General features: G+C 35.0%; 2 protein-coding genes across 10 annotated transcripts in view; one reads left to right on the top strand and one right to left on the bottom strand.

Moving 5' to 3' along the window:
• dab2ipb (DAB2 interacting protein b) overlaps positions 1-8,634 on the top strand; it is a 208,170-nt gene extending 199,536 nt beyond the window's left edge. For 6 of the 7 annotated variants that reach the window (XM_009301511.5, XM_005171881.6, XM_005171880.6 and 3 more), the window contains 3 exons: positions 2,087-2,289; positions 4,175-4,262; positions 6,794-8,634. In XM_009301511.5, coding sequence (XP_009299786.1) covers positions 2,087-2,289; positions 4,175-4,262; positions 6,794-6,961 — 459 coding nt within the window. In that variant the 3' untranslated portion in view covers positions 6,962-8,634. The remainder of the gene's footprint in view (positions 1-2,086; positions 2,290-4,174; positions 4,263-6,793) is intronic. The other variant, NM_001122857.2, reaches the window with a different exon arrangement.
• A 4,232-nt stretch (positions 8,635-12,866) lies between these two features.
• The window catches only part of ttll11 (tubulin tyrosine ligase-like family, member 11), a 62,945-nt gene continuing 47,986 nt past the window's right edge, over positions 12,867-27,825 (bottom strand). For 2 of the 3 annotated variants that reach the window (XM_073950473.1, XM_073950474.1), the window contains 3 exons: positions 27,147-27,253; positions 16,751-18,503; positions 12,867-16,579 (listed from right to left, as the gene is read on the bottom strand). In XM_073950473.1, the coding sequence (XP_073806574.1) occupies positions 18,229-18,503; positions 27,147-27,253 (382 nt within the window). In that variant the 3' untranslated portion in view covers positions 12,867-16,579; positions 16,751-18,228. 3 annotated transcript variants of the gene reach the window in all.

Here is a 27,825-nt window from a genome sequence, read left to right as displayed (position 1 = left end):
CTGTAGGTACAAAGTCAGCTAAGACAATAATTTCTTGTTCATGTTGAATCATAGCTTGTTTTAACTTAGGAATCCATATGCAACTTTTGATTTTAGGGATGCATTATTATATGTGGATATTAGCATGAACTGAGATGTAATAAAATGCTGTAGAAGTAGTTCATCTCTAGTTTATGCTGACTAATGCAATTAACTGCAGTGCTTCTCACAGGATTAAAATATACTTGAGGTGGGGGGCCGAATTGAAACGCACCATTTACCCAAATCACATAAATAGTTAACTACATGCGACAAACAATATATAATTCAATTTTCAACAATAATTTAATTTATTTTATACCGTTATACACGGTTTCTTTTCAATGGGTTAAAGTAAAAAAGAGACGACATCCACAATTTCTTACTTTTATGCTCTACATGAGTCATGTGCACCCACTGACAGGTCAAATATGCTTCTTTCTCTTTCAAGTTCAATGCAAATCTGAATGCCAAAGCATATAAAATAGCGGGCTGCACGGTGATGCAGTTGGTAGCACATTCGCCTCACAGCAAGAAGGTCGTTGGTTCGAGCCTCGGCTGGGTCAGTTGGCGCTTTTGTGTGAAGTTTGCATGTTCTCCCCATGTTCATGTGGGATTCCTCCGCGCGCTCCGGTTTACCCCACAGTTCAAAGACATGCGACATAGGTTAATTGGGTAGGCTTAAATTGTCCGTAGTGAAATGGGTGTGATGAATGTTTCCCAGTGATGGGTTGCAGCTGGAAGGGCATCCATTGCGTAAAGCATATGCTGGATAAGTTGGCTGTGGCGACCCCAGATTAATAAAGGGACTAAGCTGAAAAGAAAATGAATAAATAAATATAAAATAGCCTACTGTATGTAATATATTAACATCATCAAATTAATATAATAATCTGCAAATGAGAAATAAATGACAAAAAAAACAATAAAAACAGACAATATATCTAAAAATAATCATAATTACAAGATTAAAACTTGTAGATCATTTAAATAAAGTCAAATGCACTTATTAATCATTACTAATGGTGTACATACATTTTGCAGCCAGTTTAGACCAGTAATTTTGTCCTCTTCGAGTATATAGTAAAGTTTTTTTAGAGTCATTTAGATTCAAAAAATATATATATTCAATGTTTCTCTCACTCTCGCGACTGTGCACATGCAGTCAGTTTCGAAGCCAAGCAAAAGTAGTCTTAAAGTAAAAAAGGGATGCAAAAACGCTTAAGAGCTTTAGAAAGCAAAAGCAAAAGTTGAATCCCGGACATTTTAGGAGCTTTAGAAACCCGGGCCGGACAAAATCTTTAGGTCTCAAAAAAACGCACATCTGTGGGTCTGCAGAGCATGTGAGACTGTCTGTGGAAGTGTCGACAGGTCTTATGCACACAAAACATAATGTGTAAACGAGAGAAGATTTTCCACTGCTTAATTGATCTTGGATGTTTGGGTATTGGGCGCTTACAAAATAATCTAAAGGATGTTAATAACAGTCCAAAAAAAAGTGTTGCTAAATATACTTGAGCGACCGTTAACATACCTGGGCAGCCCGCCCAAGTAAAGTCTATATGTGGGAAGCACTGAACTGATGTTAACAAATGTTAGCTTGCTCTAAAACTGAATTTGTCATTGTTTTAGTCAACATAAATTGATAATTGATTCCAACAGAGTTTTAGCAAGTTGGAGCAGATGTTAGCATGTTACTGTGCTAACACTGCAGCTTTTACAGCACTGATACTCAAAGGTTAATGCTAATTTTACATATATTAATGCATTTTAACATTGCATGCTGTATCAATTTACATTAGTCGATGTATTATAAATGAACATGAATTAACAATGAACGAAAGCATATCTATAAATGAATGCAGTAAAAATGTAGCTCGTTGTTAATTCATGACACCTGAAGCATTAATGTTAACAAATTGAACCTTATTGTAGAAAGTTATCATGTTATACTTTTGCAGGAGTGTGCAAAAGACAAACATAGGAAAACATTTGGAAGTGTATTTTTCCATTTTCAGGACTCTTAACTAACGTTTAGTGCTGACTGAGGTATTTTTGTGTGTTTCAGTATCAGGCGGAAATCAGCATGTTGCAGGATCGTCTGCGTATGTCGGTGCAGAGGCTGGAGGAGTACGAGGCCCGGCTGAAGGGACAGGAGGAACAGGCCCAGAAGATGCTGCTGGAGTATCAGGCCCGACTGGACGAGTCAGAGGAGAGACTGAGACGACAACAAGAAGACAAAGATCTGCAGATGAAGGGCATCATAAGCAGGTGGGACACACTTATGTTTTGAAGATTAAACCTGATGAAAGCCGATGAAGGAAGATGACATAAAGCAGTAATACAGAAAGAGAAAAGAGCAGACTTTAAAACCAAACAAACAAAAATATATGAAATTTTAAAGTAAGCCAAAAACAAAGTAAAGAGAAGGGAAGAGTAGCAAATGTGAAGAAAGTATTTCTTTTCATGTACACTCAAAACAAATGCTTGATGTTTAGACCCAACTTTGGGTTGGGTTAAACATGGACAAACACAGTTGTTGAGTTTACAATAAGGTTCCATGAACTAATTCGAAGTAAGAATGCAATATTTTAACAGCATTTATTATAGTTTAACATTTACTTATGTATTATTAAAATACAAAGTAAAATACATAAACTAAGGGATAATGTACATCAAGCAGGTTGTCCTTGCAGAATAAAGGCTAACAAGCTTATCAGCAGCCTGACATCAAGCCTCAAATATTGATCTGCTCTGTAATAGTTCAAAAGCTCTTTTGTTAAATGTGAAGCTTGCAGAAAGAAGAATTGTCAACAAATGGCTGAATGACGCCTACGCTTACTGCTTATTATTCAGACACAAACAGTCATGAATAGTGGAATGACAGATATAACATACCTTGGAATGTCTTTAACCAGACTCTTTTAATCAGATTCAAGTATTTATTCATCAACAGTCTAGATCATGGATCTTACACTTAATTCCTAGAGGGCCACAGCTCTGCACAGTTTTGCTCCAACCCTAATCAAACACAGTTGATCCAACTAATTGAGTTGTTCAAGACTACTAGACACAACTAGATCAGCTTTGTTTGATTAGGGTTAGAGCAAAACACAATAACCATACATGCAATACCATACAATTCACCATACATACACAAATTATTAAAAAAAATCATCACCTACCATGTAAATAATAAACACCCATTATCAAACAATTATCTTTTGATATTTTGATTCGGATAATTTATTGCACATAATTGCATGAGTTTATAAAAACACATTTTTCCCCACTAAACTTCTAAACTTAAGCAAATATTAAAATCCCAACCCCTAGTACTATATGTATGCTGTTGCCTCACCATTTGAAAATGTTTCGTAAAATAACTAGATACCACATAATTAAACATTTTACATATCATTCCCAATAAAAAAACAAACTCTTTTATTCACAGTCAACCTCTCTAATTCTTAAAAAACTCTTTGTGCAAAAGAGTTCCAGAGAGCCATGCAATAACATTAGTTCATCCACTGTAGGTTAACAAGAGCTAACAATAAATAACTTTCTTTGTCGTTAACTAACATTAACACAGATTAATAAATACTACAAATAATAATTTAATTGTTCATTATTTGTTCATGTTAGTAAATGCACATTTTATAACTAGAACCTTACGGTTAGTTTTATGAAAAAATATGACCAACAGTCCAGTTTGTCCATGTTTGACCCAATATTGGGTTAAAACAACCAAATTTTATAATGCTTGCCTATCAAGTTCACAAGTAGTCGCCTTAGTGAAGCAAATGGATTAAATGGGCTCAATTTCCCTTGTTATCTTAGTCCCTAAATCAGATAAAAGTTAGCTTGAATTTAGTGAACAAACAGCAAACGCAGGGAGAGGCCACTTTGCAGCACTTGGTTCTGATGCCGAGTGTCATTTTGCTTTCAGCTGCTGGTGTATTAGTGAGAATCTGAGAAGACAGAGAGCTTTTAGCCGACTTTTAGCTTTCCTCGAGGCAGATTTTACTGAGAGCTGCTTTCCACCAAGACCGATGTTATGGGGCAGCTATTTATGGCCTGGAGCTCCAGATCAAAGACAGAACGGGAGGATTTATGCTGGCTGGACTGAGTGTATGTTTATTTTGCGTTGATGCAGGTTGATGTCGGTGGAGGAAGAGCTGAAGAAGGATCATGCTGATATGCAGGCAGTTGTTGACTCCAAACAGAAGATCATTGATGCACAGGTACTGTATGTCTATAACAGCAGTCATGGAATCCAAACTATTTTGGGATTATTCTCTTTGCCTGAGGGTTGTTGTTAAATCATTTCAATAGTTGTTACCAATACCAGTACAATAGCATAATACTTGATACTAATCTCAAATACTGAGTTGAATAAACCACATTTTGAGTATTTTTTTAGTACAGAAATACAATAAGAATTGCAATTTTGGGTATTTTATTTATATATGTTTATAAAATGTCTAGTAATGCCAGAGCTGAAAACATTTTTGTATGTGAGCATATGACATATTAAACTTTAGTAAACTCTGCCATCTTTGCTGCCACTTTTGATCAATTTAATGCACCATTTCCATATAAATGCATTAGTTAAAAAACCACAGTGTTTGAATGGAAAATATTTGGTATTTATATTTCTATCATAGTCTATCCCCAGCATACCCCCTGCTGTACAATAGAAACCCCCAGGGAAAGTAGGCTGTATTTTTTTTAAAGAAACATATACATTTTTATTGCAATGAAAGCAAAGTGTATCTGCTAAATATGTACCATTAATCCTTGTTAAATTGAACATTTGCTGAATAAATATTTTCTCTGTCGATCATCGGTTTTCATGGCTGATTTGTACAGTCTGAAATCTGAACAGAAAAATGACCTAATGCAGCAACACAGAATGAATTCAATGAAAAATACATATACTGCACTATTTTATACTCATGCTATTAACTACTTGCTTATTACCTGTCTATGATTAAGATATTAACTGTTCATTAGTAGTTATAAAGTATAGTCTTATTCTACATACCTAATCCCCTCACTACATGAACCCGACTTCTACCTTACTAACAATTAATAAACAGCTAAATAGTAGTTTATTATGCTTGTAGTGTTAGTAAATGGTTTGTTAAAACTGTGAATAGAGACCTAAACTAAAGTGCTAAAGGCTATATCTTCACATAGTTTTCATTTTTTAATTGTCTCCTCTGCTTTCATGTCCACATTTTAAGAGAGAAAGAAGCAATTAAACACTAGTGGCTGAGTGTCTCCATAAATAACATCACAGCTGTGATTTGGTCACAGACACAAGCTCAATCATCACAAGTTACCATGCAACACTGATTTATAGCTGATTTGCAGCCAATTTAAAAAAAAGGATAATGAGCATACATTTTATTAGCTTCAATCTATTTTACCATAAATTTTCAAAATAAAAAGATCCAATACATGTTCACAATCTATAACATGATTATTCATTGATGTAATAACATCGGTTGGGTGCTTGATGTTGACTGAATTGACTGACTTAACTTTATGCATAATTATACATTCACCTTGAAGCTTGTGTTAGTTAATCCAATGCAACAGAGTACAAATAAATCATGAGAACCTAAAGGCTGATGACGAGACCAGAATATCTAAGAAAGATCACTTGATCTGTTTCTCTTCGGGCTGAGTCAACTGTATTTACCAGAACATTTTTTTTATTTGGTAACATTCAAACAGTTACTCAAAAGTATTATGACTGTTACAGAGCTGTTAATTTTCCTGATATTTGCATTTGTATAGGTACATGTGTTCACACATATAAAAAGTCAGAATTCTAATTTCCTCAAAATTGTCATATATAAACTCAGAATTGCAATAAATAAAAAAATTATTACAAAAAAGTAAAGAGAAATAGGTTAGGTTAGGTTAGGTTATTTAAGCCTGAAGGTAGATGTGGTTTGTAATTAAGAGTCCTCATTTCATAACCATGCCCCCCCCCAACAAGAAATGAACATAAAACATACAGTAAACATACAAAACACTCTCTTACAAAAAGTAAAAAAATATATATTAATTTGAATAAAACAATAAAATTGTAATTAAATGTTTAAAACAATCTGTAAACTGTAAAATATAGACCATTTTGAGGAATGTTAACAATAACAATGACAATGACAATGGTCCAAATGTGACTTTACACAGCTTCTGTGACTTTACAAAGGTCCACATATTGATAAATAATGTTATGATAGCTGTTTTAACATTAAAATATGGTTGAATTACCTCTTGTTGCAGTTGGGATGTTGTTTGATAGCAAGCAGGAAATGTTTGAGGGCCAATGACATTACCACATTGAAATGGGTTATAGAAGTCACAGATACACCTCTGCTTTAGTCTATGCCTTATTTAAATGTCTAATGGCTGCTGGTATGAAACTATCTTTTATTGATTAGTTCTGCAGCTTGATACTAAAACTCTGAGTGTAGGGGATGCGCAGTGTCACATTTAAAATTGAATTTGTAATTCTTTTGAGCTGCCTGGTGTACAGAACTTCCAGATTGGCTAGTGAAACCCCAGTCAGCTTACTGGAGCACTTAGCTATAGTTATCAAGCTATTAAATAGTAATCAAGCTATAAAATTTTACAAAAGTATATGAACTCTAAACTAAAAGTTTTTTCTTGTAATTCTGAATTTAAATATTGAATGAGGCTTAAATGTACTGTATATGATTCATAACTTGTACACACTACGTCTCTCTCACTACAGGAGAAACGGATAGCCTCTCTAGACGCAGCTAACGCTAGGCTAATGAGTGCTCTGTCCCAACTGAAGGAGCGCTACAGCATGCAGACACGTAACGGCATCTCTCCCACAAACCCCACCAAACTGCAGATAACAGAGAACGGAGAGTTCCGCAACAGCTCCAACTGCTGAGTACAGACACACAGAACCAAAAGAGAGAGAGAGAGGACATGATATTCTGTAGGTGAACCCTGAGAGAAAACCGCAGGTGAGGACACTGAACACTCAGCAGAACGGCTGTCCAGAAACATCCGCTGGTGACACTACTGTTCAAGTACTTCATGTTAGGACACACCACTAGACACTCATTCGTGATTCACAACGGCTGACTGTATAATACAAGAACACAAAAAAATACAGCTGACATGGTGACATTATACAAACACTAGACCTTCTAGTCTGCAAAAAAAAAGTAATTGAACTTGCTTTAAAATAGGTGTTTTCCATACAATCTGAGAAAAAGAAACTCAATTCTGAACCGTTTATTTATAGCGCTCTTTACTTTAACATGAAACGATTGAAACAACAGAACGAGCGACTCTGTGTGGAGAATTTAGAGCTCTCCTTCATATCCTCACTTCTGTTTCTCCCTACATAGTGCACTTTGTCTCTCCATCATGAGAAGCCTTAAAATGTTGCATCTGAAATGTCCCCCAGTCCTTATCTTTTTGTTTTTACAGTTCAGATGAACATCTGTGATAGATTATGATGTCTATTTAAAAAAAAAAAAGTATATATTTTACATTCTCCGTCAGTCATGATTCTTTTTGTCATTAATTTTTTTTTTTATTCTGGACAAAAATAGTCCGGTCTGTGACAAACAGGTCCTACATTTTATTTTGGGTCCATTTCAGATATTATTTTGAGACAGAGCAGAGTGAATGTTTTCGACACTATACTACATCAACTTGATTTTACATTGAAGTTTTGAAAACCGCCTCTTGTTTTCTTCCTACATTTGATTCATTTTTTATGGGTTTTTAATGTTCAGTCTCCTTTTTATGCCTTCATTTGTACATGTGTGTCTGTATTTTTATATGTGTTGCCTCATTGGTCCAAATTGCTGCGCGCTTTACATTTCAGCATTTTAGAGTTTGTATATTTTTGTATTTAAAAAAGCATATGTGAGGATTTTCTGCATTTATCATGGAGCTGCTGTTTTCCTTTAATCTGAACCTGATGGTCTTTGAGGAAGTGACACACATTACACATCTCTATTTTCTTGCAAATATACATATTAAGACAAACTGTCATGGGACATATATAAAAAGATGAAAGAAATGCTATTTTTAAGGGAAAGCCTCTCTATAAATGTGCCCTGGGATGGAGTAAATTAGGATTATAGATGTTCAGAGTGAATGATGTTCTTACATCAATATAACAAGCACAAACCACATCTGTCCCTCTAAAGACTATGCACTTTGTCCTTTTGTCATTTACACCTGGGTTTACATCACTCCATCAACATGTAGCAAATGCATCATCATCATTATTATTGTTATTATTATTATTTTTATTATTATAAAGGGCTAGTTCACCCCAAAATGAAGTGTCTGTTTTAACATTGAACTGCAAGACTTTATTTTATCTCCAGACCACACATCAAGGTGTTTAATCTGAGAAATTTGTGTCTCTCCTTAGATATCAGTAGTCCTGCCCACTTGAACCAAATACACCAGCTACAAGGAGAATCACAGCATTATACATTTTGATTTGAAGCAAAGAAAAGTTTGATCATTTAGCAAAAGTATATGATGTGTATTTTATATAGATTACAATCACATGATGCATTGACAATCAGTAAAGTGTAACTGAGACATTACACTATTCAAAGTTGTTGGTTACATTTGTAGAATCTGTACCAATATATTGCTAGTTATGCAATATAAGAATCTGATAAGAATACAGATATCAGTCTGTAAATTATATTATATTATATTATATTATATTATATGCAATACATATTGCAAGTTATGCAAAAAAAACAGCTATGAAGAGATCTATATTCTCTTGATTTATTATTTAAAGGTTGGAGTAAAATGTAAAATTTGTTTTATTACATTAGAAAAATACATTAAAAATTACATTTTTAAAATCTAATTTCAAATAAAAGTGTTACTTTCTTTATATAATTTTTAATGATTAAATATTTATAAATAGAATAGATTTTTTGACTACATTAGCATTATGTCGTTATATATTGTAGGGTTGTTTTTGGAATCTGGTAAGTCTATTAACCCAAAACCCTTGACATTTTTCATAGTAGTTTTTGTTTTTAGAAGAATAGACTTTCAGTGGAGAGACATGAATTTCTCTGATTTGATAAAATATGTCTTCATTTGTGTTTTGAAGAGAAATAAAATCACATAAGATAAGGATGAATAATTGATAACCCGGTAGCACTTTATTAACAATCTTGTATCACATGCAAATACTTATCAATATCTGCTTGTTAAGTGTGACCAAACGCAAAGTAGCTTTCGGGTCCAAGTGCTCTATCAAACTGAATGGGTAGACTCAACAAATAGTAATAATAAACGTTTACAAAGCGATGCAGTACCTTCGAAAATCATGACCGTAATAAATACAGTTAAAGTCAGAATTACTGAAATGTATCACTTTCTGGCCATTGGATATATATATATATATATATTTTTTTTTTTTTTTTTTTTTTTTTTTTTGTGATATGACTAAAAAGTAGTCATAAACAAATATTTTTTCAATTCAAATGAGTAGCGGCTTGGACCCGGAAACAGTTTTTCATACATCACCATTTAACAAGCGGATTATTAGTGATACTATCTCTAATCCCATCCCTTACCTAACCCTAACCTTATGTAGTTACCTTATGTAAAGCAGTACATTTTTAAGTTCACATACTGTGCTGTAAAATAACCCAGAATTGTGATTTTTGGGTGAACTAACACTTTAAGCCAGGGAATCTTTCATTGTTTTAGTAGTAGCATTATCCTTCACACCATTGTAGCCAAATGCTATAAACCCTTCCACTTCATGCAGTGTAAATGTTTCAAGATTATGAACTGGACTGTTGGATGACTCAGCCACTCCCATACTCTTCTGATGCCCTACTGAAGTAAAGTAGTTGTGCATGTGTTTAATGCTTCAGCAGTATCTCTAAAAGGCTGATTTGTATCCAGGGTCATTTCGAATTCATTTGATCAACTTTTAAACTCAGCTTGGGGCTGAGTTTGTGCAAAAGGGAACCAATATTTATTTTTCACAAGTTTTCTTTCACAGAAGCGGCTGTCAACTTCTCTGTTCGTTCATGTTCTGTTTTTAATGAGAGTCATTATGTCTATTTTCATCCACATGAGAAGCTACTAGCGAGTCAAAAAAATAGTAGTTTAAAAGAGTGTCGAATGAAAAAGACTTTTGCTGTCGTCTTGGTTCTTTTCATCAGTGTCTTTATCTGGCTACATTTCAGTTCTCGGAGTTTAGGAAACTTTCTGCAAGTGAAAACTATTTGCGCATTGTTCTTTTCTTATTTTCAAGCAGTCGATGTGAAATAGTAGCTATGTGAAATAAACAATATAAAGAGAAAAGATATATATAAATTAATACCTAAAATATGTTGTATGTTTTATAATCCTTGTAGAAAAGATTTTTGTAAGTATGTTTAAAGTATTGGCTGGACTCTTGCCTTGTTTTAGGACAACGACAGGAACAATAATGTACAGAGAAATTTGTCCATGTTAAGAACTATACAATTGTGGCTGTGCAATTTATGTACATTTGCAACTAGAATAATTAAAGTTTTATTTAGTTATTTCATATGCCTGCTTTGTTGTCTTTATTATTGCGTCATTCTCTTGTTTGTAACCCAAGGTGTCTTAGTGGCAGTATCACAAATAAATCATATGAGCCAATAGTTACTATCAGACAAGACTAGGAGTGTTTTATATTTATAAAAACAGTAAATTGATCAAAAGTTACAGTAAAATAATTTGTCAGGGAAAAAATATAAAATGAAAAAGAAAAAAATGACTATTGAAAGTGCATTCTTGATTCCTTGCATCAGAGGAGTACATTAGTTTCAAATTTGTGACCCTGGACCACGAAACCAGGTGATAAGCTGCCGTGGTGTATTTGAGGGAAAAGCCAAAACAAAATCTTAATTGTCATAATTATTCATTTACACCACCTGACAAAAGTCTTGTCTCCTATCTAAGTTTAGGAACAACAAATAATAAGTTGACTTCTAGTTGATCAATTGCTATCAAAAGTGGCTTATATGAAAAGCAAAGGCCTCTAGATTAGGCTTATTTTACCAGAATAAAATATGATTATGTCTTGATTTTTAATTATTTAATTAGGATAGTAAGGTCTGACTCTGCTCAGGCAAACGTCTTGTCGCTTAACAGAAGTAATGTACAGTATATATTATAAAGTCATGGTGCAATGGAAAAAGAATGAATATTGTGTGTGACTCTCATGGGCATGGAGGACTGCATCCACACATCTCTGCAATAACTCAATTAACTTATTAATAAAGTCATCTGGAATGGCAAAGAAAGCGTTCTTGCAGGACTCCCAGAGTTTATCCAGATTCTTGGATTCATCTTTAATGCCTCCTCATTCATCTTACCCCAGACATGCTCAATAATGTTCATGCTGGTGACTGGGCTGGATAATCCTGGAGCACCCAGACTTTCTTTTCTTTCAGGAACTTTGATGTGGAGGCTGAAGTATGAGAAGGAGCGCTGTCCTGCTGAAGAATTTGCCCTCTTCTGTGGTTTGTAATGTAATGGGCAGCACAAATGTCTTGATACCTCAGGCTGTTTATGTTGCTATTCACTCAGCAGATCTCTCGCACACCACCATACTGAATGTAACCCCATTCATTCATTTTCTTGTTGGCTTAGTCCCTTTATTAATCTGGGATTGCCACAGCAGAATGAACCGCCAATTTATCCAGCACGTTTTTATGCAGCGGATGCCCTTCCAGCTGCAACCCATCTCAGGGAAATGAATGTAAACCCAAACCATAATTTTTCCTTCACCCAAACTTTTTTTTGCAATATTTGAGATGATTGTGGTGCAGTTCAACAGATGACTCATCGCAAGAAAATCGACCTTCTGCCACTTTTCTAGAAATTAAGTTATTATTTTTGCTCTTACAACTGGGACTGACAACAAGACTTGTCAGGTAATATTTTTTGCCAAAAATCGTTTTGCTCATGTTCCATGAGGAAGTTTTGTAAATGCATCCATTAAAACAGTTGTTAGATTAGTAATGTATGAACTTGATTTAAGAAGTATTTAGTGTTGTTTTTTGAACCCTCTGATTTCAAATGGTCAAATAGTTTTATCTCTGGAAAAATATTGTACTATCTATACAGTTGAAGTCAAAATTATTAGCCCTTACATTTTTTCTTTCTTTTGAAAATATTTTTTTCCAAATGATGTTTGACAGAGGAAAGAAAATTTTCACAGTGTGTATGATAATATTTTTTTTATGCAGAAAGTCTGATTTGTTTTATTTCAGCTAGAATAAAAGCAGTTTTAAATTTTTTAAGAACCATTTTAAGGTCAATAGTATTAGCCCCTTTAAGCTTTTTAGATAGTCTATAGAACAAACCATCAATATACCATCACTTGCCTAATTACCCTAACCTGCCTAATTAACTAGTTTAGCCTTTAAATGTCACTTTAAGCTGTAAAAAAAAGTGTCTTGAAAAATATCTATTCTAATATTATTTACTGTCATCATGGCAAAGATAAAATAAATCAGTTATTAGAAATGAGTTATTAAAACTATTATGATTAGAAATGTGTTGAAAAAAATCTTCCCTCCGTTAAACAGAAATTTGTGAAAAATAAATTACGTTTCTTCTGACTTCAACTGTTTATCCCAGATGTACCTAACAACCCAAACATCATCAGAAAACATTATTCAGCTTTTGTGTGGTGTAAATAAAAATTTTAAGTTTTATTTTTTTAAATTGCAATAACATTTCCATATATTACTGTTTTACACATGAAAAGTATAAGCACTAAAACACACAAAAGGAAACTTGCAAAGAATTTCTTGTTTTTAATGCAGTGTTTATTCAACATGACCATGAAAATGACATCTCAGTCGAAGCCTAATGTGTACATGTCTGCAGCTGCGATGTGATATTAAATGCGGGTTAATTGATCCATGTAAATATTTGCTAATCCTGCAAGAACGTCCGCTTGCATTAAACCACAGCAAACCCTTCTTTTCCCCCTTCCGTCATCATTTCTACATGCAGGAGCAGTTCAGTCAATTCAATAAAGCAACAGTGACAGACTTGGTTAAGTGGACAATAAAACAATAAATAATAACAAATCTCTACAGATACAAATTATAAACATAACTTAGTAAACTTTGAGTGCACTTGGTGCCATGTCCTGGTGTTAACACCATTTCAACAGAAGGCCTCCAGGTGTTGTTCTGCCTAGTTAAAGGTGGCCATTTGAGATTATTAGCTGCTTTTCTGAAGAGAAGTAGTGTTATGACATTATCCCTCCCTTCATGAAACACCGGACCCACTGTGATAGCGATTGGTTCTCACAAAATACTCCCCACATTACCTTGAAGGTAACCATAAACGAGCAACGCAAATCAAGTCACATGCTCTTCTGCGCATTTAGCACTGAAACAAGTGCAAAGAGTGTCAGTTTACTGGCATCAAACACACATACATACATATCATCTGTTACAGTACATGTTTGTGTGTGCTGTGGTGGAGGAAAGATCTCCATCTGAGCTGTATCAACACAATCTCACAGCACTTTGTAACCTTTTGATTTAGTGGCTCATTCGTATGAATTCGTATAATCTCATTTGTACAATTTAGAATGATTTGCTTATCCCCCAAAGACATTAGGGGTGGGGTTGGGTCCCACACCTACTTTTTAAAATCGAACATTTTCGTACGACTGTAGAATAGTTCTGTTTCCTCGTGAGATCAGGCTGGCTGTATATAAACTATTCCACTTGAGCTGTCGCTCGAGTGATTTAATCTAAAAGTACGCTGGGTATTAAGACGTGTATGGCTTAACATTATGTAAATAATGTCTATTACTAAAATATGTTGCAGATTTATTTTATTTAAAAAACTGTGGATAATGGGAACTGCTATTATTTTTAGGTACTCAGTGCTGGACGTCTGATGGTTCAACAGTAACACTACATAACTGCACACTATCAAACATTTATTAAGCATTAGCAAATAGTTTATTCCACTTTTATTAAGCTTTGACTCTACATTAACAGACATAAATATGCAGTTTATAAATGCAGCCACAAATGCTGTATTCTTGATTTACAGGAACATATATAATATGTCTAATAATTGTATTATAATGCTTTGTTAAAGATTAATTTTCCATTACTAAAAGCCTCATTCACACTACGAGTGACTGTTCATTTCAACGGAGAGTTTCAACCTCTGTGAGCAAAAGCTATCGTTGGGGACCAAGTGGGCGTGTGGAGCAAGGCTACAAAGTTGAGAATCCTTCAACTTTATGCAAATGAAGAGCGACTTGCTTGAGCGTCACCAGTAGAGCTTACATGATCCTCTCTCTTTTCACTCAGAGGCCGGTTGTATTCTCTGGCTGTAGACCTACACAGACCAGCGTTTGCAGTAGGTCGCCACCCAGAGCGACAGGCAGCTACAAAGTCGCTGCTAGTGTGAATGAGGCTTAAGTGCTGAATTATTTACAAACCACTTATTTAAGAGTAGTTGGATGTATTTAAGGTGATAAACTATTGAATTTGACATTTATGCACCTTTTTCAGGCATATAGTAATAGTTACTCTTGCGTTTATCAACACTACTTCACATAGTTTTGTGAGCTCATCCTTATAAATCACAATTAGAGGCTCAGTTGTATTCTAGAAAGACAATAAATAATTGTGATTTATGGATTGAGATTATGGTTTCTATCAAAAAAAAATCTAAGATATAAAAATGATGTTGTTAAACTGTATTAAATGAAAAATAAAACTTTGCAATGTAATCTAAAATACATTTTCTATGCAGTCTACACATTGCTGAATAAAAGGTGTCAAAATACAAAAAAATAAAATATGCCTGAAACATGTATAAATGTTCATTTGACATTTTTAGAAATTATTTACAACAGTGTTTCTCAACCACATTCCTGGAGGACCACCAACACTTCTTGTTTTGGATGTCTCCTTTGTCTGTCACACCCATTACAGGTTTTACAGTCTCTGCTAATGAACTGATGATCTGAATCAGGTGTGTTTGGTTAAGGAGACATGGTAAATGTGCAGGGCTGGTAGTCCTCCAGGAACATGGTTGAGAAACACTTATTTACAAGCCCATTCTAAATGATGTAACTAATGCAATACCTACTTTATTAATGAAAAATGAATCATCAATAATCATAATATTGTTTATCGTCATTATTTGTAGCTGTTTTTATAAGCTGCTTACTAATGTATATTAATGTAGAGTTTATGCTTAATAAATGATGAACTATTTGCTAATGCTTAATAAATGATTCATAGTGGGCACATCATAGAAAGTTTTACCACTTACACTTTTTTTTAACACAACATGAAATTCAAAATACCGATACAGTGGCAGATTGTACGGCTTTTGTTTGTAATTTTCAGTTGAAAGGCAACAACAGAGCCAATGTAAGTCTTCTTCACAACAATCGATTTGTCGCCACTAGGATTCTCAACACCCCTGGATATTGAGTGAAATCTGCACTGAGAAATATCAAGACAAGAAACGCTAGACACTAATAATGCTGACTCTTGTCTGTGTAGCGGCATCAGTCATACCTGGAAAGCACTGTACACTCACTTTGCACGCATAAAAATGAAATACATGAACAAGCTTGAACTTTGTTTAGCATGTAGCATTTCTTGTCCTTGCCATTTTTCACTCAATATCCTTGGCATTTAGACATGTTAAAAAATTGATGGTATGGCATTTGGTTTAAGCCTATGCTTCTATCTATTGCCACCAGTAAACGCTTTCACTCTCTGTGGTTCCTGAAAAACCTCAAAAAAGGCATCAGAGCTCATGTGGAGCCACTAGACAGGGCTCTTGAGGAAGTTTTATTAATCCACGGGAATCTTTCCATCCTTTTCTCTTATCGCTAGGAAAGCATTGAAGATGCGCATCATCTCTCTTGTTGCCCTTTGCCTGAAAATTACTTACACAGTGTGAGATTGTCCCAGTATTTTCAATTCTATGTTATATTACTGAAAAATATCAACTTGGAGCGCAAATAGTTCACAATGTGTAACCATTAGACGTCACACACTGCTCACCTAAAATAATGGCAAAATAAATGTATTATTTTTTATATAGGATTTTTTTACTTTTTTAAATAGGATCAATCTTTTATGTTTTTTAGCTCTTACTTCAATAACAGGTATTGATTACACTATATTAATCCATACAAGTCTTAAAGGGATAGTTCACCCAACACTGAAAACTCTGTGAATTCACCCTCAGGTTATCCAAGATGTAGTTTTGTTTTTTTGTTCCGTAGAACATTAAAGAAGAATTTTAACTGAATCTGATAATCTCATTTTTATAATGGCAGTCAATTTTTTGCCTGCTATAAAAACAATACAATAGCCATGGCTCTTGGTGAAACACTAATGCATTTGTCAACAAATAAAGGGACACACTAGCACAAGGCATACATATGCACCAAGAACGGGCCATGCTGTGGAATAAAGCTAATAATATTGTAAACAACATTCAATTTCTTACACAGGCCAGTTGGTTCGTTTCACAAAGAATTGTGTTGCCAGGAGCCATGGCTATTGATATAGATTGTTTGTAAATGTTTAAAAAAGTATACCCATTAACTGCAATTATAAGAATCACCAGGACCACAGATTTAAATTCTTTGTGATACAGAACAAAAAAAAGTCACATATACAGTTGAAGTCAGAATTATTAGCCCCCCTGAATATTTTTTCCTCCAATTTCTGTTTAATGGAGAGAAGTTTTATTTTTTCAACACATTTGCAAACATAATAGTTTTAATAATTAATCTCTAATAACTGATTTATTTTATCTTTGCCATGATGACAGTAAATAATATTTGACTAGATATTTTTCAAGACACTTCTATACAGCTTAAAGTGACATTTAACTAAGTTCATTAGGTAGGTTAGGATAATTAGGCAAATGATTGTATAATGATGGTTTGTTCTTTAGACTATTGAAAAAAAAAATAACTTAATATAGTGGCTAATAATTTTGACCTTGAAATGGTCTTAAAGAATTAAAACTGCTTTTATTCTAGCTGAAATAAAACTTTCTCCAAAAGAAAAATATGATCAGACATTCCATGAAAATGTACTTGCTCTGTTAAACATCATCTGGCAAATATTTTCAAAAGAAAACAAAATAATCGAAGGGGGGCTAATAATTCTGACTTGAACTGTATATTGAATAACCTTAGGGTGAGTAAATGAACAGGAAATGTTGACTTGAAACCAACATAGGCTCATTCTGAAAACATAGCTCTATATACATTTCTGGAGATCACAAATGATGTAGCCAAAAGTACCTGAAGCTGCATTGGTCTTTGAAAACAAATGCTACGGGGGGCGATATGGCGCTGTTTTCTTTTCGCGCTTAACAGTGGACTGATTACCTCCATGTGGATGGCTTTCCCGCTTTTGTCCAGCAGCTCGCCATGTGCGTCTGTGGACTTGACACACAGAGAGGAGTTGACCATGAAGAGGGGGTTTGAGTCCAGCGAAGAACGGTTCCAGAAATCAGGTAAGACAAAAACAGAAGCCAAAAAATTAAATAAACAAGTAAATAACAGGGTGAGAATGTGGTAAATATCAGACGAGGGCTTTTCTTTTTCTGGATTGCTCTTTAAAACTGTATGTTGGGTTTAGGGAAGTGGGTTGGCGGGTCAATCAGTGCTTTTGAAAACACTATTGGTTGCGTTTAGGGCAGGAGGAGGGTGAGTCAGTTGATCGGTCAGTCAGTCAGTCGACAGCGGCCTCTGGTGGGTTTACATGAGAAAAGTAGGCGCAAATGGCACCCGTGAGAGAAATTTGAGATCTTAAAAAGTGTACACAGCGGCCTCTGGTGGATTTGCGAAAACAAAAACTGCAAAAAATGTTGCTCCTGGGACATATTTGGCGCTCTCCAGAAATGCATATAGTGGTATGTTTTCAGAATGAGCCTTGGTTGTTTGAAACTATCCCTTTAATACCCACGATTCCCTTTGAAGTCCACTTCTATCCAGGCTTTTATATTTGATGAAATTCGCTTGATCATTGTACCTTGCTTTTAAGTTTTGTTTATTTTTTTATTTTTTTTTTTCCCAAAGCACATCAAGCTGCCTTCTGAGAGTTCTTCAGAAGGCTGTATCTGTGTGTGTGATTGTCAGTTGTCTGTGTTGGCTTTAGCAGAGATCTGCAGCGGCTGGTGCCGGCGGCGCATTAGTGCAGGAGAACTGAACGTGTTTGGCGCTGATGGTTGCATAGGGCCGGGGTTTGTGTGTGATTTCTGTGGCCGTGGCTTGTCAGTGGGACTTTGGCCCTCAAGGGCCCCTTCACACACCTCCAGCAGCAAGAGCACCTGCTCCCGCAAGGGTGAAGCCTTGAACCTACGTGCTGCCAGGTAGAAGAAGGCCTCAATAAATGCCTGAAGACACATTCCTGAAACAGACAAGAGCTTTGTTTTAGTTGGTGATCAAAGGTTACATTCACACTGTCAGTGTTTGGGACTGATGACTATGTTACTTATAGGTGTTCAAGAGCCCCTATTAAGCATTTAAAAAGGTCATATTTTGGTTTTAATGCATCATTTAAATATTATGCCATTTCATGATATGAGAAATAGATGGAGTAAATGGACATTAATGGGGACTGTTAAAGGGATAGTTCATCCAAAAATGAAAACTTACTCACAATTCTCATCATCACCAACAAGTGGTTTCAAACATTTATTAATTGATTTATTTTTCTGTTAAACACAAGATATTTTGAAGAAAGCTGAAAACATTTACTGGAACCATCATTTTCCAGAAACAATTACTATGGAAGTCAATGGTTACAGGTTTCCAGCTTTCCTCAAAATAACTTTGTAATTAATTTTTTGGGTGAACTATGCCTTTAAAGACTTGGCTTGTTATCAGGATCCCACCATAGTCATGTTAAAGAAATGTGAAGTAGATAGTGGAGCACTGTTTTTTTTTTTTTTTTTTTGAGAACTGGAAATCTGTTTTTAGTTTTACTAAGCCAGCAGTGTGAATCACTGAAACATTGTAGGCTCCTTTAAATACGGCATCGAAATATGTCCTTCCTTTTGTGGGTGAAGATACAGCAAATGGTGCCTTTAGGCCCAGATTATCACAAGATTTATTGCACACTGCAGAAAACAGGATTTGATGAGGGGGATTCAAAAGGGGCTAATTAAACTTTTAAAATGGAAGCGAGTTTCGATTTAACTTTCTCGGATGGTTAATAATACAAATGTTAAAAACAGCTCAACTGTTCACACTTTTTACTGTACCAAGATGCAGTTTCATAGATTATTTTATACTTGGACCATGGTGAACCTATTTAGATGCTTTTCAAAATGCTCATGAACGGTAGAAGCAGTTTGGGCTGCTAGCAATCATCCAGACTATAGATTTTCCCATTTAACAATGCTCAGTTTTCCACTGTGGACTATAAAGGTCACTACTTCAAAGTCACTGAACTGGGACACACAGCTTGTGTTTGTATGAACGAGACTGAAATCATTGTATTCTACGTGAGGATATCACTGGTAACCATAGCAACAGTTACTTAAGTATGGTGACCTCCAAACTGCTAAGTTTTATCATATTTGACACAAAACAAAAGTTGAACAGTTGTGCAATTTCCTCCGTCAAGCAGTTACAACTTGTAAAATACCCAAATGTGTAGGAAAAATAAAGATATTTAAATAAAAATTCAGGACTGACAACCTTATTGTGCTGCTGGGTGAACGGGACCAAAATGAACGAATCACTTCCCTTCTGAAAAGACACATGTGTTTTGCTAGTGTGTATTTTAGGTTTAGCATGCATTAGCTTGACCAGTCTGGAAATTATCGTTTCATTTTTAACAAAATCTTAGTTTAAATCAGCATAATTTGTGATATAATTGTTATCTGATTTTATTCCAGTTTTATATTATGCTATTGAAGCATTAAAGATGTATTTTTCCAGTCAAATTGATAAGAAATCTGCTCGCTCAGTGATAAAAGGGAAGTATAGACAAATCTCTTCTTCTTAATGTCTGCGTACATCAGAGTATAATGGATTATCGGAGGGAAAAAATAAGAGCGGGTGCTCATTGGCTGTTGATTGGATTTAAAGATGCTTGTCAAAAACCGGAGGCAGATTAACTTGCAAGACTGGATTGAAGCACATTAACAGATTAGAAAAAGTATGCTAAGTTATGATATAATATGTTGATTTAAATATAATATAATAAGTATATGCCAACTTCAAAAAAGTCTCTGTTATGGCTCAGGTTTTTCCTTCAATGCGAGTCCATTGGACTTTGTTGTCTGTATTGTCATCTGCCAACCACTAGTCTAATGTTCAGCGCTTTTGAAGGCATTCTAACTCTTAGTAATAAACCCGAGCAATATTATCAGTAGTATAAACAGCAGTAGTTCCACACTAATCAGACAAGAAAATACATGTTATTAGGGGCTTTTGAACAAGGTGGTTGTAGGTACTACAGATAATCTCAGGCTTTAGAGAGTTTGCATTTATACTGAAAGTAAGAAATCTGGATCTGTGTTCACAGGTATCATACCCACAAAGAGTTCTCCAAAGCTAAGAGTTCTCTCTCAGAACCTAATCACAATACTGCTGAGACTAATTTTTTACTAAGGGACAGAGAAAATTCTTTTGCTAAGAGTACTGTAGGGATGGAGTCGACCTCTTTGCTATGGATGATGTCAGGACAATTACTAAATATGCACAAAGTGATTGGCTGTAGGGGAGTGGAGGAGTCTCTGCAAGAGATTTATTCATGGAAACTTTGTAGAGTGTAATATTATGTTGCCATATAAAAAATATTCAAAAAAAAGATTGCAAAATGCAGGTTAAGTGAACAATTTCAATTTTAGAAGGATGTTCTTTGCTTTTGATGTTATATAGACATTAAATAAAAACATTTAATTAAGAAACAATTTTGCAAATCTATTCTAAAAACTTGTATATACATTATCTTTTAAGCATATTTCTAAAAACATATACAGTTTAAGTCAGAATTATTAGCCCCGCTGAATTATTAGCCCCTGTTTATTTTTCCCCAATTTCTGTTTAATGGAGAGCAGATTATTTCAACACATTTCTAAACATAACAGTTTTAATAACTCATTTCTAATAACTGATTTATTTTCTCTTTGCCATGATGACAGTAAATAATATTTGACTAGATATTTTTCAAGACACTTCTATACAGCTTAAAGTGACATTTAAAGGCTTAACTAGGTTCATTAGGTTAACTAGGCAGGTTAGGGTAATTAGGCAAGTTATTGTAACGATGGTTTCTTTTGTAGACTATAAAAAACAAATATAGCTTAAAGGGGCTAATAATTTTGACCTTAAAATTATTTTTAAAAATTTAAAAACTGTTTGTATTGGAGAAAAACAAATAAGACTTTCTCCAGAAGAAAAAATATTATCAGACATACTGTGAACATTTCCTTGCTCTCTTAAACATAATTTAAAAAAGAAAAAAATGAAAAGGGGTGCTAATAATTCTGACTTCAACTGTATATTAAAATGACCTGATTTGTATTTATAGTACACAAATTTGCGTAAATATTTTTTAAATATATATTTTTTAAAGTAGATTTCTGACTTTATGGGAATACCTCTGTGATTTAGTCGATAACTTATTAAAAGCACATTGTGGTCAAATTTTTTTAAAATGTTTTCTTTCCAAGAAAGATTCCATTTTAGGACAGTATTATTCAGACAGTTTCAGATATTTACATCCACATTTAAACAAAGACTTACCTAAAACCTGACCTAAATCTGCAAGTTAGGAGCTCCATTTAGCCTTAAGGTGAATGTGGCCATTGCTGTTTTCCATGTTTGTGGAATATGTTAGTAAATTGTGTTTACGCAACTTTTTAAAAAATGCCAGATACTGTTTTTTTTTTTTTGTATGGCATCAATACAGTCAGTCAATAGCTTCCATCCAGATATTTTTATGCAAATTTTGGATTTGCGCATGAAAAAAAAAGGTTGATGTAAACTATAAAATACACACAAAAAATGTATGTGCATAACTGAGTACGACAATTTTTCCATTCGATAAGAAGAGATATAAACTCTGATGGAAACACTTTTACCGCACAAATTCCAGTATGCGCATTAAAAAAGGTCATGTGATTTTGTTATAAGAGATCATGTGATGATAATGTTTGTGAATGGACAGACCAGCAGGCTGAGCACATTGTAAAACATCTGAAATGTAGTTTTGGTCATTCTAAAGCCACCTTTCCACTGCACACAACATTTGGACACGACTGTTGGAATACGCTCCCTTGTGGCAGCCGCTTAGTATTTTCAGTGTTGTCTTGAGAAGCTGATTTCAACAGTGTCCGAAATAAAAGAGTGCACAAGCAAGAGCCTTCATTCTCTGTGCGTTTACATGAATGAATACTAGAAACTCATAGACCGCTAAAATATTGAGAGAATGTGGAGGCAACATTAAAAATAAATATTTTTATTACTTTTTTACTTACATTTATGAACAGAAAAGTTTTTTTTAAATATAGACTTTTTATAATTCAAAAAATAACCAAACTCCTATTTCTCATCTCGCACACACGGATCTGCTTGGACAACACTGGAATACATCATATCCGGTCAGCAGGTCGCATACGGTCTAGTCGCAGGAGTTCAAATATTTCAACGGATACGCAGCTCAATTCGGATCCGAATTTTCAGCATACGGAGATGATCGGAACTCAACGCAGCTCTCGGACTGCTCCCCATTGAAAATAAATGACTTCCAGTCTGTCGCTTGTCGTTTGTCGTGTGCAGTGGAAAGGAGGCTTAAAACGCCTTAACTATCTCAGTATTAGTGTTATTAGATTATTAATGACCTCCAGAACTGTCCAGAGCACCTGTGCTCAGCGTCTCAGGCCTTCATAACGCCACTGCCTTTGCCTTCTGAGGCACAAGTAATTTATTAAATGAAGAAAAGATTGACGCAGTTTCTCCTACCACAGTAAATTCTGTTTTTACTGATATTTGACGCCAGGTAATCAGGAAGTGTCGATTTTGTTTTCTTTGACTCTTTGTATGGAAACGCTGCTTTTTTTTTTTTTTTTTTTGATATTCCAGTTTTGCTCAGAAAGTTAATTTCCATTTTTGGATGGAAACATTGGATGGAAGCTAATGTACTCTTTTTATATAGTTCCTATTAGGTCAAACCTTACTCTAAAATAGGAACTTATTTTTCACCCCAAAAATCAGTCCCAGTTCCAGCAGTACAAACGCTAAATTCAGGTACTGCTCCAACAGCAATAAGAACTGTGGAAAACAAAAAAACCCATATGTAAGAAAGCCATTATTGTCAGATAAAAAGTATCCTGACAGGAGAAGGACAGATTTGAGAAAAGCAATTAGAGACATTATTTCTAAGCAGTAAGACGCTTTAATCAGAAGTGTACATATGGCAGATTTTCCCTTCTGCTTGTTTATAAATTAATGGGGCTCCATCGGTGTATTATTTAGTGCGCCCGGTCTCAGTGCTGATGAAAACTTAATTACAGGATATTTATGCTTCAGCTAAAAACTTCATCTGCAAGCTGAAATCATCAGCAGCCTTTTCTCAAGGTCACGTCTGAGCCTGAGAGCTGAGGGAGAGAAACACAGACTTCTTCAGCTTAAAGAGGAAAAACTTTGTACATTTAAAAAGAAGAAAGAGAACAGTCAAATTCTCTCTGTGCATTTCAACAGAAAGCCACTTGCTGTTATTACCGATTTTAAGGGTCTCTGATACCCTCGGGGGGTTTGGACCTGAAGTTGGATGCAGATCACTTGTCTGACTGCATATACTGAGCGTTAATGAGCCATCGCTGTGGACACGATGAAGCTGTGAAAAAAATCTAGAAAGAAAACCGAGGCTGCGTGCTGCGATACACTGAAATATGTGTACATTGAGAAGAAACGGCGACAATTATTAAAGCAATACTGTTTTCCAGAAGGAGAAAATGGGTTTCATTAAAAGCATACTTCGCCATAAAATGACATTTCTCTTATCATGTACTCCACATCCTCCACTTGTTCCCAACCTGTTTGAGTTACTTTCTTCTGTTAAACACAAAAGAAGATTTTTTGAAGAATGATGGACACTGGTGACTTCTAGGGCTGTGCAATAGGACAATATATGAGCAATATCAAATGAGTAGCAGTGCCTTATAGCTGTATATCGGCACTGGTGGGAGGAGTGCCTTAGTGCGCCTCCCATATCGCACTGCTACTCATGTGATATTGCAGTGTGACGGCATAATCGTGTAAATAAAAAAGAAAATCTAACATGGAGTGTCTAAAAACACTTTTGTATGAGGAACTACTTCTGCCATTCATTCACATCTGCAGCTGACGTCAGAACAGCAGAAGCCGTTGCTACTTCACCAACATCATTTTAGTTCTAGTATTTTGAAACTCAAGGTTATACGAAGCGTGGCCAACACAAAATACACATATATTTTATACGTGTGTGTGTATATATTTTATAGGTGTGTGTATATACGTGTGTATATATATTTTATACGTATGTGAGTCCCATCCCACACTTAGCACACTACAATTATATGGTATAAATACAGCACTACAACATACAAAAGAGAGAGATCGACTTAAGCCACCTTTCCACTGCACACGAAATTTGGACACAACTGTCAGAATACGCCCCCTTGTGGCAGTCGCAAAGAATTTTCCATTTTGTTGTGCACCATGGGAGAGACGCTGTTCTCGCAGTGTCCGAAATAAAGGAGTGCAAAAGCAAGAGACTTTACTCTCCGTGCGTTCACCATGGCTGAATGAATGAATACTAGAAACTCATAGACCGCTAAAACTTTTTGAAGGAATGTGGAGACAACATAAAAAATTATATTTTTTATTACTGAATATATATATATATATAAAGAGAGCTTTTTTTGCTTACTTAAAAAATAATGAAAAATCTTATTTCTCATCCTGCACACACGATTCTGCTTCGACAACACTAATATACATCACATCTGGTCGGCTGGTCGCATAAGGTCTAGTCGCAATTTTAGACCAATTTTAAAATGATTTGATCAGCTGTAGTTTGGTAATACGTCGATCTTTACTCCTCTAAGGGGTTATTATGTGGTCTCTGTCCCCATCTTGTGGATAGACAACATTAACCATCTTTGCTCTGCTCAGTGACAGGCTAATGGCCGCCGACATGCTGTCTCAGAAATTATAAATATTTAAAATAGGCACTATCCTTATGAATAAACTGCAAAGCTGCAATCTAAACCACTGCATTCTCAACTGAAAGGCCTCAAAAGTATATTATGTTGTCCAACAGCTGCAATATTTGTCAAACTGTAGTGAGGTATTGATCTGTTGTCACTCTATGTGGGTGGAGTAATACACAAGGGTGAGGAGGCTGTATGAGTACTGATATTGCAGAATATCATACACCAATCAGCCAATCGGGTTCGAGCAATTTAAATATTACCCAAATGATGTTTAACAGAGCAAGGAAATGTTCAAAATATGTCTGATAATATTTTTTATTCTGTAGAAAGTCTTATTAATTTAATTTTGGCTAGAATAAGCAGTTTTAAATTGTTTAAATACCATTTTAAGGTCAAAATTATTAGCCCCTTTAAGCTAAATTTGTTTTTGATAGACTACTGAACAAACCATCATTATACAATAACTTGCTTAATTACCCTAACCTGCCTACTCAACCTAATGAACCTAGTTAAGCCTTTAAATGTTGCTTTAAGCTGTAGGTTTAATAATTCAGGGGGGCTAATAATTCTGACTTCAACTGTACATCATAATCAGGATATGAAATATTTGTCATATCACCCAGCCCCAGTGGGTTCCATAGTATTTTTCCCCGCTATGGATCCCAGAGACTACCAGTTTCAACATTCACCAAAGGCTTTTCTTTTGTGTTCAACAGAAAAAAGAAAGAACCACCTGAGGAGTAAATACTGAGCTTTTTTTTCAATTGTGGGTGAACTATCCCTTTAATAAAACCCTTATTCTCCTTCTGCAAAACAGCATTGCAATAATAACTCATGTTTTCTTAATAGAACTCTCCCATTAAGCAGACTAATAAGAATTCAGCATTATTGTGTCATATGAAGCAGACTGGACTGTAATACATTCCTACATTTAAGTATTCTGTCCGAGTGTCAGGTCAGCATTCCTCAATAGAGTAAATGTATTACTATTAATGAAGATCATGGCAGCGCTATCTCCCGCTTTCCTCCTCGGGGATAAACAGTTCAATCCCCCTCTTTTTAAACCGTCCCTTCTATTATTTATAAATATCAACCTTATCCACCAGTTATTACTTTGCCCTCGCCACACAGTCTTCTCTTTCTCTCTGTGTGTTGATTCCCAACTGCAAGGAGCTAATGACCAAATTCAGTGCAACCTTCTGAAACATTCCGGAATTCAGCTCACATCATTCCACTCTGGCCATTTAGGAGCACAGAGACTCAAGTATATATTCATTCTGTCTTTTGATTAGGAGAAGCAAGGCCTGCCATGCATTATTCATTTCATACGTTCCTCCAAGAAAACGATGCTAGCATGACCAAACCTAATGCACCATCACAAGGAATATTACCAGTGCTCATTTAAAAGCCGAAATGACTTGTGGGCACATTAACTTTGGCACACACGCACATTAAATGTTTCCATTTACCAAAGTAGCATTTTAAAGTGAAGATTTCTTTTTATATATTTCACATTTATTGATGTATATATTTATACATATAATTATAATATATAATTATTATTTTTAATTATGAAGGACTGAGGCTTGAAGTTTTGGTTGTGTGGCATTATGTAATCATCTATGTTTTCCAATTTACAAGTACTGGGCAAATAAAGGATTTATTTATCAATTATCTCCCCTGACGATCTCGTTTATGACTGCATGCCAAGAGAAATGCACTATGATGAATAGTCACAAATGTGTCTTTTATCGGAGGCTGTTTAACAGCTTTTTGATTGTGTGTCGGCCCCGGGAGTAAAGATGTGCTGTAAATTGCATGATGATTGGTGGTTGGCTTGCCTGCCTCTCTGGAGTCGGGGTTTATTCCAGCCCAGCGGCGCGTGATGTCGATGTACAGGATGTCCACTGACGCCATTGAGAAGCTGCTGTTGCTCAGTTTGCAGTTCCTAAAGGAGATGTTGAATTAATGTAGTACATGACACCTGAACGCTGTCTTATTCTCACAATGAAAAACACTGAGGCACTTATGAAGGCAGAATCACATCATGTTAGTTTAAAGGTTGCTCATTTTGTTTTGGAGTTCTTCTACAATAGGTATTTTGGCACAATATGCATCCAAGGGCAAAAACACTTTTTCAGAATATAATAATCTAGGCATATGACGATAACCGTGTTCAAGGTATACCGCAGTTGGGAAAAGTCAAAGTTTTAAAACCTTTAAATTTGTTGCTATACCATTCCTAAGCAATAAGTAAGATTTTTTTATTTACATTTTTTTTTTTGTATTTTAAGACAACAGTGTCTCCAGCAGAAAAGATCACCAAAGATGCTGTTTTAAATTGTAAAAAAAAATCAGTGTTTTTAAAACAAATAAAGACAGCAGAAGTCAATAATTCATTTGAATTAGTTCAGGGTTTCTGCAGGTTTCACCAATTTAACTTTAAGACTTTTTAAGGCATTTTAAGGCATTTAAGGCCATTATGAATGAAAGTTTAGACTCATGAAGGGTTAAAGGCTG

Source organism: Danio rerio, chromosome 5 (assembly GCF_049306965.1).
Source record: "Danio rerio strain Tuebingen ecotype United States chromosome 5, GRCz12tu, whole genome shotgun sequence".
Taxonomy (NCBI): domain Eukaryota; kingdom Metazoa; phylum Chordata; class Actinopteri; order Cypriniformes; family Danionidae; genus Danio; species Danio rerio.
This window is presented reverse-complemented; position numbering and strand designations above follow the sequence as displayed.